Below are 17,260 nucleotides of genomic sequence, written 5' to 3'. Positions count from 1 at the left end.
CCCCACCGGAGCGAGCCCCGCAGCGCCGGGCAAGGCCTGACAACGCTTTGTTCCCTGGCACGCCGCTTCGGCCGATTCCTGCCCGCCCGCTCCGGGGCACCGAGCCCGGCCCAGGCTGGGCCCGATGCATCCCCTCCCCTGGGCCCCGGCGCTCCCCCCGCGGGCCCCGGCACGGCCCCGGGCCCGTCCAACGCTCGGTACCTGCGCGGGGCGCGGGGCTCGGCGCGGCTCCCCGGCAACCGCCGCCGCCGCGGCCGGGCCGCCGCACTACGGGCCCCAGCGCGCCCCGCGCCGCTCCGCTCCGCCCCCGCTGCCTCCCGCGCTCCCCGAGCTACGCACAGGCTCCCGGGGCGGCTGTCACCGGCTCCGCGCACAACGGGGGACAGCTCTGCCGCGGCTGGGCGAGCGCCCAGCAAAGGCAGCCCCAGCTCAGCGAGATGAGAGGCGCTGGAGCGCCATCCCGGTGCTCCAATTTCCAGCCATTTCCACCCACAGCTCTCCCAGACAAGTTCCCCTGTTAGCACGCGTGTAATCTGTTCCGCTTCATCCCATCACACGGCTGTGCACTCCTTCTGTAGTCAGGACCACGAATGTGCCGCCGCAGGTGTCAGTTTCAGCGAGCACGCTGAGATGAGAGAGATAAACATGCGCACCTGTTCCCGTGCTCTGTGAGGACAGCATCCACCAGGACAGAATCCATGAGGGCATGACAGACATCCTATCCCTCCCGCCCGGGCGGCAGCCAGCTGCTGGTCTAGCCAGTCCAGCAGCAGGTAACACTCACCTGTCAGGCAGGTCAGGTGGAAGGAAAATCCACACTTGTTTGCCAGGCATAATTAACTTAAATATATGGAAGCATCTAATTCCCAGCATTTAGAGCTGTTAAAGCTGTCATTCTTGTTTCAAAAAACAAGTTCGTCATCTGTTACCTCTTCAATGATCATTGAGGGGATTTATTTTTTAAATTTCATCCTTAATCTTAACAAATGCTGTTGTTTATCAAAAGGTTTTCTAAATATGTTAGACATCTAATTAGACAGTCCATTATTTCTTGTGCATCTGCATACATATCTCTGATTTTTCTTCAGCTACACCAGGCAGAAACACAAAATCACTGACAGAGTATCTGAGATGCTCAGAACCAGCTTGGACACTATGTGACAAATCTTCATTTCAGCAATTTAAAAAAAAACAAATCTAAACAAAAAATAAACCCACAACCGTTCAGAACATGGTCTCGTGCCTGTTCTACCTCTAGTTGGTCAGAGCTCCTCACTGGAAAGTCAGTTGCTTCCCATCCTTCCCACAGATACACACACCAAAAAGAGGGTCAAACCCCCCACTTACGTTAACACAAGCTGCTAGTTCCTCAGCTTCGCTATTCCACTTCTAGACTAAACATGCCCAGGTTCTCCAACCTTCACTTAACCGGTTGTTTTCGCGCCTTGTTGCTCATCTCTCTGGGTTCTTGGCGGATGTTCACACAGGTGTCAGGGGCCGAGCGCTCCCTGTCCAGCGGCACACCCGCCTCTGGCCGGGCAGGAGGCACGGCCTGCTCCTCCCACGGCTCCTGGGCCTGGCCTGTGGGCAGGCACGACTCCACAGTCAGCCACACAAAACACACTATATATAACGTTGTGTAAAACAAAGCCAGCAGTCAGTTGGAAAACAATCACTATGGACGTTATGTTTCTAATTGGCTAGCTGGCATAGCTGCAGAAAGCCCTCAACACTCTCCATACACACGGGTGTTCTGCGACTCCCTGGACAGTGCTACCTTTCCTTCCATTAGCACCCTTTATTTTCATCTGCCCGGTGTTCCATCAAGAACAGCCCGTTCCCCTCAGCGTCCCGTGTTCCATCAGGAACAGCCCCTGTTTCCCTCAGCGCCCCGTGTTCCACCAGACACCCCCTGTTTCCCTCAGTGCCCCGTGTTCCACCTGACACCCCCCGTTTCCCTCAGCGTTCCACCTGACACCCCCTGTTTCCCTCAGCGCCCCGTGTTCCACCAGACACCCCCTGTTTCCCTCAGCGCCCCGTGTTCCACCTGACACCCCCTGTTTCCCTCAGCGCCCCGTGTTCCACCAGACACCCCCCGTTTCCCTCAGCGCTCCCCCAGGCACACCGCGCCTCCCGCCTGCCCCTCCCGCCGTTACCTGAGGAGGAGCCTGGGGCCCGGGCCCGCCCCCAACGCGGCCGGCGGGCGCCGGGCGGACACTGCGGCCGCTGATTGGCTGCCGCGGCACGCAGCCGAGTGCTGATTGGCTGGTGGCGCCGCCGTCGCCCTCGGCGTGAGGAGAGGCGGCGGCCGCGGTTCCGGCCGCGCACCGGCCGTGACCCCGGGCCCGGCATCGCCATGCTGTGCCACGGGGAGGGCCTGCTGAGCTCCCTCACGGCTCTGATGGCGCTGGCGCTGGCGCTGAGCCGCAGCCCGGCGCTGGCCTGCCTGCTGCCGGCCGGGCTCTACCTGGCGCTGCACCTCTTGGCCCTGGAGCCCGCGGCGCCCCAGAGCGCGCAGCGCGTGCTGCGGCCCCGCGGCGCCGCCGCCCGCATCGCGCACCGCGGCGGCGCGCACGACGCGCCCGAGAACACGCTGGCGGCCATCCGACAGGTCAGCACGGGCCCCGGGCTGGCGGGACACGGGATCCGCCGGGGGGGCTGCTGCGCTGTGTCTGGTAATCCGCCCTTCCAGCAGCAGGCCGTCCTCACCGTGAGGAACTCGGGCCGTTCTTCGGTAGCTGCTGGAAGCTGTGTGGGCGGTTGATCCTTCATCCCAAAGGGAACTTCAGATCCGAATCTTGCGGGAGCTGTTACAGCCTTGGTGCTGATGGATGTATTCACAGTGCAGCGATAGTGAAATACTGTATTTCGTTGATGTAGCAACAGCACACAGAGAGTGGGCAGCAAGTCAGGAACAGGCTGTTTGTTTTTTTTAAACCTTGAAGATCTGTGATGAAAATCCACATTTAGGGGAAAAATCTGGTACCAAAAGTTCACTGTGGTCACCCCTGCCATGCCTTACTGCTGCCTCATCTGCAAGGCACAGCCAGGGTTCACAGTCTCTTTCTGAGAATCATTTGAAATAGTGATTATCAGTCTCTGGAACGCAGTGTTTCTGTGAGGCACAGACGTTGCTGCTCTGAGGATCTCTTACCTTTGTGTGAGACAGGATTCTCAGTCCTGATAAATTCTGAAGCTGCACAGTCCTTACGAAGCAGACACCTGGAGGTAACCTCTGTACCCGGTTTTTCTTTCTGGTGCATTGTCCCTTTTCCCAGGAGGGCATTTGTCCTTCAGAGCAATTGGTGGTGTTAGCACTTCACTCAGGTGTTTTTCTGAAGAGTTCTTGGGAAGGATCCAGGGCAGGAACAGGGTGTATGAAATGTTCCAAGGTAGCCTGGCTACTTCTTGCTCTTTGATAAGGCCATTTCTCAGAGAGGAGCAGGGGTTTGCCATCCATCTACTGCTTGGAATACATGTGGTAAACAGTGTTGACTGAGTGTTAAAGTGTAGATGATTGCTTCTCGTCTTTTAGAAAATAACATAAGGCCTTCAGGGTTATTAGATCAGAAGCAGAGAGAAGGATTCTTTTCTGCATTTTTATCCTGAAAGTTCCAATCCCAAGACTGAGGCAGAATCATTATGGTTTCAGCTGTAAAATAGATTAGATGATTCAGCTGATTTTTGAATGCTCAACAATGACTTGGATAAAACCTGCTTTTTTCTGTAGATGAAGACTACTGAAAAGTACATTAATGTTTTATTATTTTTTACCAAAATACAAGCTAATTATAGCTGTACCTGTGTCAAATCTATAAGGCTGTCTCTTCTGTTGTGTGTGATTTTTTATTTTTTTTTTAAGGCAGCTGAGAATGGAGCAACAGGTGTGGAGCTGGATCTTGAATTTAGTGCAGATGGTGTCCCCATTCTCATGCACGATGACACAGTCGAAAGGACAACTGATGGGGCTGGGAGACTGCGGGACCTGACTTTTGAGGAAATCAGGAAGCTTAATCCATCTGCAAAACACAGGCTACGGTAAATGAACTGCTCTGAAATTACGCTTTCGACAGTGGGAAGATAATTCTTGATGAACAAAACTATTGATTTGATCCATCACTGATGACATTTTTTTAAATTTACAACTTAGTCCTATATTTTACTTCTAATTTTATTTTAGAGGCATATGAGACTATATCTCCTTATTCATCAGTAGATTAGGAACAGTGAAACACAGTCAAAATAAACAGGCTTTCAAGGACAAAATCCACAGGCATCTAATGTGAAACAGCTCAATATCTACAAAAGCTTGTCCTGAATTGACTGCAGGACACTGAAGGTGCTGGGATCTTCAGGATATGTCAGAATTGGCTAGAGGAGTTACTTCTAACATTAGTTTTATTCACATGTATTTCTTGACTGATTGTGTTTTGGGGATTCTGTACCTCAGGTTTATACTGTTAAAGAGGAGCTAGACAGATTTTGGGTGGCCTCACTGTGACCCTAGAGGCTGATTAGGTCCTTCCTAGAGGTATGCAGGGTAAAATATTTTTATACATTACTAAGAATTTGATAAGAATGTTATATACATGTAATATATGGATTTAATAATACATATAATAATATATACATATAGGTATATAACATATAATGTAATATACATTACTAAGAATTTGATAAGAATGCAACTTCTGCAGTATCATAAGTGAGTCCATTTCAGAGGAAGAACTCGAAGTGTGTGCTCCTGAGACTGCATTAGGGAATTCCAGAGCTGCAGAGGTGCCTCTGTGAGTGTGTGGCACAGGGAGTATCTTCCCTGTCTCACTGGAAAGGTGATCACCTGGGCCACGCAGGGGGAATTTCCACAGGCAGTGACTGCTGAGCAGCTGCTGTTCACTGCAGGAATGAGTGAACTGTCACCCCATCAGGAACGATTTATTGATGGGTGAAGCTGATTCTGCTGAATCCTCAGCTCTGCCAGGATCTGCATTTCTGGCTCAGGGCTGGGAAGTGCAGTAGGAGCAGGAGGAAGGCAGCAGTTGGGACTGAAAGCTTATGTGTGGGAGTTGGGGAAGGAGGTGAAGAACTGGGGTTGGTGTTTTGGGGTGGGACACAGGGCCAGTGAGCACTGGATCCCACCTCCAGTTGCAGTGCAGCAGCACACTGTGTTGGAATCAGCCCTGTGTGGTTGGCAACATGCAGGCCCATGTACGTGCACGTGTGTGTTGACTGCATTCCAAGGAGTTCTCTGTTTCTACAGGAGCCAGTTCCAAGATGAAAAGGTGCCAACTCTGAGAGAAGCTGTTGTGGAGTCTATGCATCACAATCTTACCATCTACTTCGATGTCAAAGGCCATGCAAATCAGGTACTGCTCACTGCAGCATGACACCTCCCCTTGCCCCTTCTGTGGGTTTCTGACCTGCTGTTGGGTTGGTCTCAGACTGGTCCCTGTGGTACAGTCCCTTCTTCAACATGAGCAAGCCCAGGTCTGCTGCTCGTGTCACCCAGAGTTGTCCTGGGATGATTAAAATTGTGCAGCTTAAAATTGGCACAAGGCTTGTGCAAGTGTTGCACTCAGCTCACAGCACGGCTGTGAGACACAGCAAAGGGATTTCCCTCTGTGCTGAGGGGAGTCAGAACCTCATCTTCAGCCTCCAACAAGGGATCTATAATTTGCATTACTGAAGGCAGATGCAAATGATCCATCACTAACAATTTATATAAATTAGAGTACTTTTTTTCTTTAGCCTAGCAAAATATAGGAATAATTTCCCTCTTCAACTTAAGCTTAGGTAGTACTAAAAAATTATATCCACAACATATTTAAGGGTATTTCAAACACTGAGAATCCTACTCATTGTTGTAAATAGAGTAATGAACAGAAATTCTTTTGCTAAAACCCAAAATATAATTTCTGTGTTAATGCTATAAACAAGATGCTGTCTTTCTTCTTCTCCTTTTCTATTTCAATCTGGCAACACAGCAGGGAAGTGTTTTTAAGATTGTTGTAAAATGACTTTGCAGTGTAAATTAAATATGAGTGTGTGTATAACATCTCTGTGTGTCTCTAATTGCAGGCAGTTGATGCCCTGAAACAACTCTACCAGGAATTTCCACAGCTGTATAACAGCAGCATTGTCTGTTCTTTCATGCCAGATGTCGTTTATAAGGTGATGTTTCCTGAAAGTTTCTTTTTTCTTTTTTTAGTCCTGTCTGGGAATTTCATATGGTATTAACCTCCCAGTTCCAGGTTACTTTTTGGCTGTTCAAATGCCTAAGGCTTTTATAAACAAATGAAGCATAATGCATAATCTTAATAGATCACTTCACTCATAAGATGCAAATAGGAATCTCCCTTTTGAAAGCAGTGCAGACAAATGTGCTTTGTTCTTCTAGCTGGTGTCTGGCCAGGTATCTGTGTGCAAAGTTCCTGCTAAATAAACCTTTTATATTCTAGATTACTCTTAAAACTCTGTCCTCATTGCCAAGTCTGCTTTTTTTTTTTCCATTATATACATTGCATGACTGCTATGTAATTTCTTTAACATAAGTGCTCGTGCTTATTCAGTATGATTTGGAGGGAAAAAACCCTATAAAATATAAACATTTCTCTAAAATAGTTAGAGTTGTAAATGCAAGCTAGGACTTTTTATCTAATCCCTCAAAAATTGTATTTAATGCTGCTGGGCTTTTGGATGAATTACAGTCTTTTCTCCTTGGTCCTCCAGATGAGACAAGCTGACAGAAATGTTGTGACAGCACTGACACACAGGCCCTGGCAGCTGAGTCACCTGGGAGATGGGACACCCCGATTCAATTCCTTCTGGAAGCATTTCTTGTACATGGTGATGGATGTCATTCTGGACTGGAGCCTACACAGTTTCTTGTGGCGATTGTGTGGGGTTTCAGCTTTCCTCATACAGAAAAATTTTGTTTCTCAGTAAGTGTTGAAGTTTGCTCATATGTCAGGAGATACTCTCTTCTGTTAGTAAATAGTGTGGAGTTAACACAGTATGTGCTTATCAAAATGTTCCATTTAGTGTTGATGAGGTGTCTTGATAATTTCTTTACTCCGTGCTGTTTTATGATTTTAAGCCTCTTTTTTATCTGTATTTTTACCTTCTGTTAGAACCTACATTTAATCTTAAAGAGAAAAAAGTATTTGTTGCTTTTGCCTGTTTACAATAAGAAAACACAAAAAGGTGATGTTGCAGAACGTGACACGCTGTTGTTCCTTGATGTGATGCTGATGCAAGACCAAAAGTCAGCTGTAGCCTCAGCACTGTTTGCCTTAACTCTGTGTAGTGTCAGGCTCCTCTCAGGGTGTCTCTGTTCCTTGCAGGGACTACGTGAGGCACTGGTCTTCCAGAGGAATTCGAGTGGTTGCCTGGACAGTGAACACGTTTGCAGAGAAAAGCTACTACGAAAGTGTCCTTGAGTGCAGCTACATCACCGACAGCCTGGTGGAGGACTGTGACCCTCACTACTGACCCAGCCCGCGCACACTGCCCTCCTGGGGCAGCTCTGCAGCCATGAGGGCATCCACCTGTGCTGATGGACTGCTGAGGAGAGCTCTGGGGAAGGCAGAGCAGCACTTGGCTTCTGCCTGTGGTCACATCTCAAATGCAGGAACCTTCTGGTGCAGCCACAGAGTGATTTCTGAGGAAATCACTGTAAAGTGAAAGAATCAGATTTGACAACCCCGTTGGGCACCTTCTCTGTGCAGGTGGCTTTATAATTCTCTGGCTATTCCTTGGCTTTGTTTAAATTTTGGTTCTAAATTTTGGTGTCAGCAATTTTGGTGTCAAAATTTCAAATCATAACTTGATGCTAGTAATTTTAACAGCATGTTCTGCAAGTGTATACTAATTTGAGGTTGATTTATAGCACCTTAAAATAATTTACATTACTGTTCTTAAAACAGAAAGTGGAAGTAACAGTACAATGGTGCCAAAATAGAAGATGAGTATATTTCCCTGCCCTGTGTGAAAAGATGGCTGTGCTGAATCCTGTTGAGGAAGAAAAAGCCAACTTTCCATGTGTGATGTGATGTGAAGGTTATGAGAATTAACAAATAAAACTCGAGTAGCTTCTTATCTTCCAGACCTTTTAAGAGAACCAAGGGAAGATAGGAATTTGTTTCTTCTAATGAAGAAAAAACACAGCACATGAATGTATTTATTTTTAAGATAAAGCTATATATTGAGTGCTGGTAAGCAGTAGAACAAATGGAGCTGAAATGTCTTTTTAGTTTGCCTTCGGTTGCATGATTGAAGGGCACTCAGAGGGATATGGAAACTGTAATCCAGATTTAACTTGAACTCCAAAGAGTCTGCAGTTACAATAAACAAGTCTTTGACAATGCATCAGGAAGTGTTCTTTATCAGCTGTGCAGGGCTTTTGTATAAAATGTCAAAATTAGTGCAGATTGTCCCGCTTAGGGTAAATCCAAACTTCTGGAATAGCACAGATTCATGCTATGACCTGCTGGGGAGGGATGGATTTTTTGTTTGTATCCTGAGCTCCATCCAGGCACAAAGAAGCACAGAGGAGATGCTTTTCCCTGTCAGGATGACAAGGAGCCATTTGTTCACTCACCCTCCTGGTGCACATCCTATAGAATGTGTAGGTTTGTGTCCAGATCCTGTCCTGCCCCTTCCTGGGTACTGTGGCCTCTGCTGTTACTGCTGAGCCCCACAGGGGCTCCCCACGTGGCCACTGAAGGGCAAATGACTCTTCTTGGCAAATGGCCCTCGCTCCAAGGGTCCAGCTGTTGTTGCTGCTTGAGTTTCTGGCACTGCTGAGTCACCATCCTCAGTGCAAACACCAGGTCCACCTCCAGTGCCCACAGCCAGGCTCCACAGCTGCATGTGCAGGGAAACAATAACATTGAATCTCTGCTCTTGCATCGTGTGTAAAGCCTGTCCTTTTCTCTGTGCCTGTGGTGGCTGGCTTTGGGTTGTCTTTAGCCTCAATTATGAGCAAGATGAAAAGATGTGCCTCTTCCCAGAGCAACAAGGGAGGAAAAAAGCAGGCACTAGTAGAAAATGAGCTAAACAAAACCAAAAACATTATCATGGTGGTGGCAAAATTGTAGCCTTGAATAAAAACAAGCTGCAGCAAATCTCACAGTCATGTATGATAAAAAAAATAAGTCTTAGTTGTGTTACTTCCAATCAATCCTTTAGAGGAGAAGGCATGTAAACTTTCAGCTTACAAGCAATAGTTTTACACAAATGAGAATTTGATAAGTAGTCACTCTTAGTTCTGATGGCTTCATCAAAGCTGCTTTTAAGTGACTGTAATAAACTAAAAATGGCTCAGAAAAATGAACCCAGTTCACACAAGTTATTTCACAGCCATTGCAATGTCTCAGTCATTGAAAGCAACTGCACTTTAATATACTTCTGTTTATTTGACCAGTACATCAGATAAAAACTGATAAAACAATATAACTGTTAGAAAAATATTTTTAAAACACAACTTTTATTTACAGTTAGGCACAAGTTTCCTTATATTTAGTCAACAACACGTGGTCAGCTGTGGAGGGAGCCTTAGTGCATCGAGGTGATGCCAGTCCTGGGGGAAGGCTGTCACTGAACACCACTGCTGCAGAACAACCCCAACAGGTGGATATTCCCCATCACAGTAAAAAACCGAAGTCCCGACACATTTTGCAACCTGTTCTTCTATTTTTTCTTCCCTTTAGACGTAAAAAAGATGTTCGAGACATTCTTTTAGTCATTAGTGCAAGAGAGGATTGCTTCCTGCAGACAGTGCCTTCGCCGGTGCGCGCTCAGGGCTGCCATCCCCCGCTGCCTCCGCCGTCCTCCCGCAGCGCCGCTTCCCGGGCGCGCAGGGCGAGCGCCAGGGCCCGGGACGCGCCCGGCTCCCGGCCTGCTCGGCACAAGGCAAAGGGCGTTACCTGCGCTGCTGGGCAGCCATCCCGTGCTCTCTGGGGATCTCTTCTGTCCAGTTTTCCAAATGAACTTCCATGGAAGTTCAGACTACCACGCAAGATCCCATAGCCTTATTTTACTCTAAGCATGATGATGTTCTAGGGACTCTACAGCATTAGTGACCTCTTCTGAGATTCACTCCAAGATGTGAAGTCTGTTTCTAAAGGATTTAAAGTTCTTGCCTATCGGCTGGGTGCTCCCATAAGATAAAATGGCTCATTTACCCAGGAATTTCACTCTCTAGTAAACAGAAGCTGGTGGTCAGTCTTTAGAAGTTAACCACCGACACCAGAACAAGCTACCAAAAAGCACAACCTGTAGAAAAAATTCACCCCACAAGCCCAGTCATTTTGTTTTCTCTTTACACAAGATGCTAAAATGCTGTGTCCCTGACATGCAGCTGTCACGCACTATGTCTGTACATCAAACATTTTTACTGAGCTGAGCTGAATAAGAGCTTTCTGTGTTTCATCTTAGTTGCTTACCTGGTGGAGAGTCACTGCTGCTTGAGATCTCAACAGAAAAGGGATGCTGAAAACAAAATTTACAAGCAGATTTAGGTCATGATTTACCTCCCGTGTGTGTTATCTTGTATTTGAAAAGGAATCAATCAGTTATCTGTAACCAAACCATACTCTCCAAGTCTTGAGCAGGTGTGTGATTATGAGTGTTCAATAGCTATTCTGATCACATTTTTATATCTGCTCAAGTTAATCTTTAAAGTTATTTCCATGCATACAGGACTTTGCTACACATACACCCATCACCTATGCCACACCCCAGATTCTATGTAGGAGAATCTACACTTCCCTCTCTTGGCCATCTCACCTCATTGTAGGATGTGTTTTGGTTTCTGTCAAACGCCCTTTCTGGGTAGCCTGGCACCTCCTGGGCAGGCTGCCTGGATGAAGAGGCACTTCTCTGAAAAACAGTATTTGGCATCAGCAGTCTGAAATCTGGCTTCCAGTTGTGACTGTGTGGTCAGCACGGATCATCCTCCTTGTCTCAGGAAGATGGCCTTTCTACTAAATCCACAATGAGATCATTCTGGCATCTCCTTCTGAAATCTGACCTTAGCAACTACAAGAAAGTCCACACTGGGTAGGTGACCAAATCTCCCTCTCAGGAGTCCCTCTCATGACACTCAGCAGGGGCACATGTTGTTTGAAAATCCCCAGCACATAGAAAATGTCCCTTCATATTCAGTTTACCTCTTTACAGTCAATATTTATTTGTATTATCACACACATATTTATAGTTAACAACAGTTCAATAGCAATTATTATCCATATTTGGGTTTTTATTTCTGTAATCATTTTAATGATAGCCAGTCATACATGGGGATTTGGTTTTTTGGGAAGAAGGAGAGGAGAGGAACCTGCCAAGCACTTTTTCTCTATCAGTATTTAGGTCAAGGAGTTTTTACTCAACCCAAATAAAAACACCAGACAGCACCTATATGTCCACATTTTAACTTTAGATTGATGTCAGCACGCGGGATCGCTTTGAAAAATAAATTCAAGTTTAGTTATCAGTGTTGTATGGGATTTAAATTGGGGTTAGGTCAAAGCACTCAGTTTTACCTCAGCTGAAAATTAACCACAAATCACAACCCCCTAAGGAAATCCATTGCCGGGCAGGAAGGCAGCCTCCTCCTTAGCCTAGGCAAGGTTCCAGTGTGACCAAACCCTTTGGTGACCATCACTGCACATGAACATTAGGAATGTTTTCTTGAAGTTTCATAACCATAAATTATGTCTGGTGAAGGTAAGGACTTTTCTATATCCAGATTGAATTCCAGCCTGGAACAAATAGTTAGGGAACTTTCACAGCATCCTTTTGGAGTTAAGTAGCAAACATTTAGATGAAGCTTTAAGTACAACCTTTTCCCAAACCAGCAGCCTGTTTGCACAGCTGGAGGAGACCCATGGACCTGTACCAAGTAATTAAACAGCAGAAGCTGAGCAGTCTGACTGACCTGCTGGCCTCTTCCTCCCAGTGCAGATGAGCTTCGCTTTGCCCTTTGCAGTGCTCGTAGCTTTTTGAGCAGAAATATCTTATCTTTTCCTGCCTGTAGTCAAGACATATTTGATCATTAGCTGGAATGCATTAATTATCCTTGAGAGGCTCAAGGCCTGTAAGTAACCAGTGACCAAAATAATTCCTTCTATTCTAAAACAATCTGTCTACAGAGGGAGCTGCAGCAGCACATATTGAAGATAAAATTCTTTTGCTACAACTCTATTTGTGCATTACATTTCCCTGCAACGCCCATGGGGAAGGCCTCCCACCCTTCTACTACACACAGTTATAGGAAAAACAGGTTGCAACCCCACAAAGCTGGATGAGACAATCAACAGAGAAGCCAACTTACACAAATGATACAAACAAAAGCCAAACTTACATTATTAATTTGCTTACGTAAGAGTTCAGTCATGGTCTTTCTTCCTTGTATTATTTGCCAGTAAAGATAAGTAACAATTCTAAACGAAACAAAACAGAAGGTCCATCATATGAGCACTTTATTCTAGTCGGTGTCTAGACAGAAATGTATCTTGTTCATTTTAACCCATTAAAAGACATATATACACACATCTCTGTACACACACACACAGAAAATAGATGTATACAAATACACAAGGAATGGCAAACACATGGATTTTCCTAAAACGTGGCAAACGCATGACATTGCTTAAAATATTCTTTTGGAAAAGACCCAAAAATTTACGGACTTGTATTCAAGATAAGAGGTACATTTAAGTGAGTCAACAATACAAGATGCATTTCAGATAACAAAATAACATAGAATGACTCTGTCATTGCCAGTTTTTTCCACTTAAGGCCTTTTTCTGGTTCTTTTCATTAGCAAATACTTACAGTAAAATACTAGACAGGATGAAGAAGAAAAGTTCACTTGAAATTAAATTATGGTAGATCCACACTACCCATTTTGAGGCAGTGTAACTTTCCAGTATTTGTACCCACTCATCGACTGCGGCATACATAGAAGACAAACCTCTGAAAGGGCCACATTCTTCTGAAGGTTTTAACCTGAGAGTGTGAAAAAGCAGCTACTTACTTCATATGTTAACCAGTGAATTAGTTAATACTGTGATTTTGTACATCAAGATGCTCCTCAGTCTTCTATAGCCCTCTACTGTCTTTGGACTCCCAGGGTACTTCCATGATCTGTATTTCATTTTTAACTTGTGTTCCTCTCCAGCCATTAAATGCCCACCCCAGACTATGCAGTGAGACATGATCCTTGCTGCAATGGATCAGTACCAAGCCCTGTAAGCACAATCTTGACATAAATATAACATGTCAATCACTGTAGCACATGCTACAGGAAATTGAAAAACTGGATTTTTTTAACCCTTCACCACAAGGTGAAATCATTTCACCTTGCCTTCAGGGACATGAGTCACTGCAGATCTTCAGTAACAACAGAAGGTGGTAAAATAAGAGAGCCCATTATAAGAATTAACATTTTTGGGTAGACTGAAATAGGAAAGTGTTTGCTTTGAAACTGAACCACTCCAGACAGTCTGAAATTCCCACTTGCCATCTGGAAATGATAGCTCTGATAGCTTTCATCCCATCTGGTTTCCCGTGTAGTCACCTGTCTCCCTAAATACCAAAATCATGCTGCTGACTATTGTCAAGAGAAAAGTGTATCCATGCTGCCCTCCTTCCTGTGATCAGAGTAACACACACAAAACCAAAGCAGCTTTAAAATATGGGTAACAGCCTGGATTCATTACTACAGGGTCAGCACTGCCTGCATAAAGAGCCTCTGAAGTTCAGGAATAATCCAGAAGCTGACCTCAACTGAGCTTTCCCAGGTGTTTCTCTGCTGCAGACCCAGAATCACCTATTCTATAAGTAAGCTAGGAACTAGGACTTGGTCACAAAAACTTTTTTAAGAGGAGGAAAAGTAAAATTTGATGCATTTAAATAGGAATCCAAAAATTCAATGCAACTTTGTTTCTCCTCCCACTTTCTCATGGGACAAGTTACTCAGTGAGCCACATTCTTGCAAGCTCACGGAGCAATTATTGTTTTTGGAATACAGAACATCTCACGAACACCTGAAACCTTCCACAAGCAGTTAATATAAACTTCTTTTATAGAGAAATGCAGACTCTCTGCCTGGTGTCAGGTCACACAGCATAATTTAGTAGGCCTGAATGGCAGTGATCTCCCATACCTCCAGACAGTGACTCCAATGACAGACAGGACTCCAAGGAAGGAAGGACAAAACAGCAGGAAAATGAAGGATGTCATCATTTGAGCAGTTCTCCAGACTTTGCGAGGGGGCTGGCAATTCCTCATCAGACTGACCTTTAAAGAGATGAAGGTACTTTGCAATGCTGTTACCTGCCACTTCAACTTGGTTTAAGTCAATCCCACTGAATTTGCTGAAATAGCAACTATCAAAAGTTTCCAAGAAAAACTTTTATGTGAATTTGATATAGTGTAGTTTTAGAAAACTTCAAGAATATAGTCTTAAATTAGTAAGAGGCAAAATGAGGTCCTGATGGGCTCTTCAGAAGTCTGCTGGGTAAAGTTTGCTTTTGCAGTATATGCGAACTCATGGTTCAGGGAAATTTGAATCCATCTTTCTACCTACAGCTCTGTTCTTCTACATTTAACACTACAAACTGCTTAATTACCTAACAAACAACTTATCATCTGGTCATACTACTGAGACAAAGAATTATGAAAAGAAGACATTTCCACCATGATCTTTAGCTGAATCACCCTGCCTACACCTAGATGACTTCACAGGGAGGAGTTGCTGGGGAGCAACTGAGAGGCCAAAGTCACAGCCACAGGCTGAACATCTATATTGACATATGCACTTGTCCACTGTTAGTTCTCCAGCCTTTAATTTTACTACTTCATTATTTATGATGAATACATGCAAAGATTGTTACCTTTTTCACAAAAAATACTATAAAAAATGCTATCATCTGGATACCAGGCAACAGAGGTGAAAACAGGATACCAATCCTACAAGGAAGGATTTATAGGAGAAAAAAGTTACATCTTCACTATTCACCATTCAGTTCTCAGCGCACTGAAAGCAGAAAAATACCACAATAACTTCATATACAGATAGTGTGGGATTAGTTGGAAATGTGGTTTTGTTACCCTTGATCCTCTAGCAGTAAGTCCACCTTGGAAATGATGCAATTTCAAACACGCATATCTATGTACTGATCTGCAGAACCCTCTTATAACTGGAGTAACAGACTCATTCTTGGAAATAAGGCATCTTTTCCATCTTTTAATACTGAGACTATTTCAACAAGAACATCATCCCATTGAGGAAGTAAACAAAACTCCAGGATATTCCTGCAGGAACCTCTCAGGTTTCTCCCAGACCAGGTGGCCACCAGGTAAGCTACTGACTGAAGTTATTGTCGCTGTCCACATAATTACCTTGGTAAGTCACAATCCTTACCAAAGGCACTGAACAGCTCATCTCCCATTTATTTATCCTATTCTTTCTGGGAAACACCCACAAACATCAGAATAAAAATTTTTCCATGATAGTTCTACATGCAAATGAAGTTTTGGCTGTAAATTTAACACTTACCAGGTCAAAGTCTGTGCATAGATCAAATCTAAAACATTTCGTCCAATATCAAATTCTGGCAGCCCTAGGCTCATGCAGACTGTAGTTCCAATAATTCTGGGGGGGAAACAAAAAAACTATAGCACAACAGCATTTGCTAAGTGACAAAGCCCTCTGTAGAAATCCCTGTAAATGACCTTCTGAAAACAAGCATCAGTGACAAATTATTCAGAGGCTACATTAGCATCATGGAAAGCAGCCACAGCTTGTTCATTAGACAGCACAGCAAAAATGAATCAATTTGGCAAAAAAAAAAAAAAAATCCTGTAAAACAAAGCAGGGTTGAAGTAAAACCTAGGATACATTTCACACAACTGAAACAGAAAACCAACAAGGATTTCTTACTGTATCAGTACATATCTGTACTATAGTAACTACTTGTTACTTTAAGCACAAGTATCCTTGTGCTTAAGCAGCTGAAATGTCAAAGGATCTCAGAACAAAACTGTAACAGCTTTTAAGGTCCTGAGAATTTTCAGTGTCAATAAAAAAAGAATTACATTTGTACGCTGATACTCTTAATGTACCCTCAAATACATCCTACTTCAAACTAACTGAGCTTGCAAGGAACTGAAACAGAGAGGTAAGCAACTACTGAGAGGATTCCTACTGAGGACCAACGATCTCTTTTAGTCACCTCATTTTTCCTGAGCTGGGGAGACTCAGTGTTTTGCTTGTTGTGGCAAGAGCAATAAAGATTTTGGTAGCTATCACATTTTGATACCACCTTATCAACTACATCATCAACAGAGCTGGGCTTTCAGGAGGCTACTCTGAGCACAAAATATCAAATACAAGCAATTGTACTTTGAACCTTTCACATGTCTACATCAGGTGCTTTTGCCCAGCTTACGGGAGGCCTAACATTCATCACAGCTGACAGTGCAGTTTTCGTTCTGTGACTTTTTGCTGGGAGGTGTTTTCCTACTGAACACAAGAACAGGAGGATTAAAGTACACTGGCAAGAGCCGTGGAGGAAAAGTCTTCAAGAGCTTCTCAACACTGTCTTGTATAAATTTAAGAAAAAGTTAACAAAGCCCTACCTTGTAAACCAGTCTTGTTCAAATCATGAGCAGAGAGCAAACAATGGATCTCCTACACAAAAGTATGGCCAGGGATCTAAATGCTCTGTAGAGCTGGCAAGCACTTAAATGCTGCCTAAGCCATAAGCAATGTTTGGCACTAAGAAGGTTCACACAACAGATGTCAGGAGTAAATTATTTTTCCCTTACACCCAGTCCACAATACTTTTTCATTTATCATGTTGGAGACCTCTACCTTTGAGGTCATTATATGCTTAATAAGACTGATAAAATCAGATTTTAAACTTGTGAACATTATAGTGACATAACTAAGAGGGGGAAAAATCACAATGGGTACAGCAAGGAAAGACAACAGTGTGCAAAGACTTATGCAGAGAAGATGGATTTGTGCTTGAGACAGCTGGTTGTCACCTCAGTCTCAGGAAACCCGTGAGAGTAGAATGCGGCTTCCTCCCTGCTTGTGTTTCCATCTCCAAAAGGAAAAAGGACACACTGACCTCCTCCTAAGGAGGAACAGCAATATACACAAGACATGTACACAGAGACTCTGCCTGGTAGGGAAAATTAAGGAAACTTCAGTGGTCCCACAGCCATACTTCTGCTGGACTTCTCT

At 44.6% G+C, this 17,260-nt stretch overlaps 2 protein-coding genes and 1 long non-coding RNA gene across 10 annotated transcripts in view; 2 read left to right on the top strand and 1 right to left on the bottom strand.

Moving 5' to 3' along the window:
* The first annotated feature begins 705 nt into the window (after positions 1–705).
* Positions 706–1,214, top strand: LOC137483637 (uncharacterized). The gene is made up of 2 exons (XR_011004575.1): positions 706–773; positions 1,102–1,214. It is a non-coding gene; the product is annotated as an uncharacterized lncRNA (long non-coding RNA).
* Positions 1,215–2,344: 1,130 nt separating this feature from the next.
* Positions 2,345–8,109, top strand: GDE1 (glycerophosphodiester phosphodiesterase 1). 2 transcript variants are annotated; one of them, XM_068206885.1, is made up of 6 exons: positions 2,345–2,611; positions 3,863–4,038; positions 5,261–5,366; positions 6,079–6,171; positions 6,730–6,941; positions 7,344–8,109. In XM_068206885.1, exons 1-6 carry the CDS (start codon positions 2,357–2,359, stop codon positions 7,489–7,491), a joined length of 990 nt encoding a protein of 329 aa, XP_068062986.1. In that variant the 5' UTR covers positions 2,345–2,356; the 3' UTR covers positions 7,492–8,109. The 2 variants fall into 2 exon arrangements, with proteins under 2 accessions (XP_068062986.1, XP_068062987.1); XM_068206886.1 differs by having other exon boundaries at positions 2,479–2,611; positions 3,867–4,038.
* A 2,014-nt stretch (positions 8,110–10,123) lies between these two features.
* TMC5 (transmembrane channel like 5) overlaps positions 10,124–17,260 on the bottom strand; it is a 37,802-nt gene continuing 30,665 nt past the window's right edge. For 6 of the 7 annotated variants that reach the window (XM_068206874.1, XM_068206873.1, XM_068206877.1 and 3 more), the window contains 6 exons: positions 15,566–15,661; positions 14,901–14,976; positions 14,171–14,304; positions 12,838–13,011; positions 12,365–12,443; positions 10,915–12,031 (listed from right to left, as the gene is read on the bottom strand). In XM_068206874.1, coding sequence (XP_068062975.1) covers positions 11,678–12,031; positions 12,365–12,443; positions 12,838–13,011; positions 14,171–14,304; positions 14,901–14,976; positions 15,566–15,661 — 913 coding nt within the window. In that variant the 3' untranslated portion in view covers positions 10,915–11,677. Of the gene's footprint in view, positions 10,492–10,788; positions 10,882–10,914; positions 12,032–12,364; positions 12,444–12,837; positions 13,012–14,170; positions 14,305–14,900; positions 14,977–15,565; positions 15,662–17,260 lie in introns of those variants that run through there. The other variant, XM_068206879.1, reaches the window with a different exon arrangement.

The sequence above is a fragment of the Anomalospiza imberbis genome, chromosome 16, assembly GCF_031753505.1.
Source record: "Anomalospiza imberbis isolate Cuckoo-Finch-1a 21T00152 chromosome 16, ASM3175350v1, whole genome shotgun sequence".
Lineage (NCBI taxonomy): Eukaryota > Metazoa > Chordata > Aves > Passeriformes > Viduidae > Anomalospiza > Anomalospiza imberbis.
Note: the sequence above shows the minus strand (reverse complement) of the source record. Positions and strands in the feature narration are given on the sequence as shown.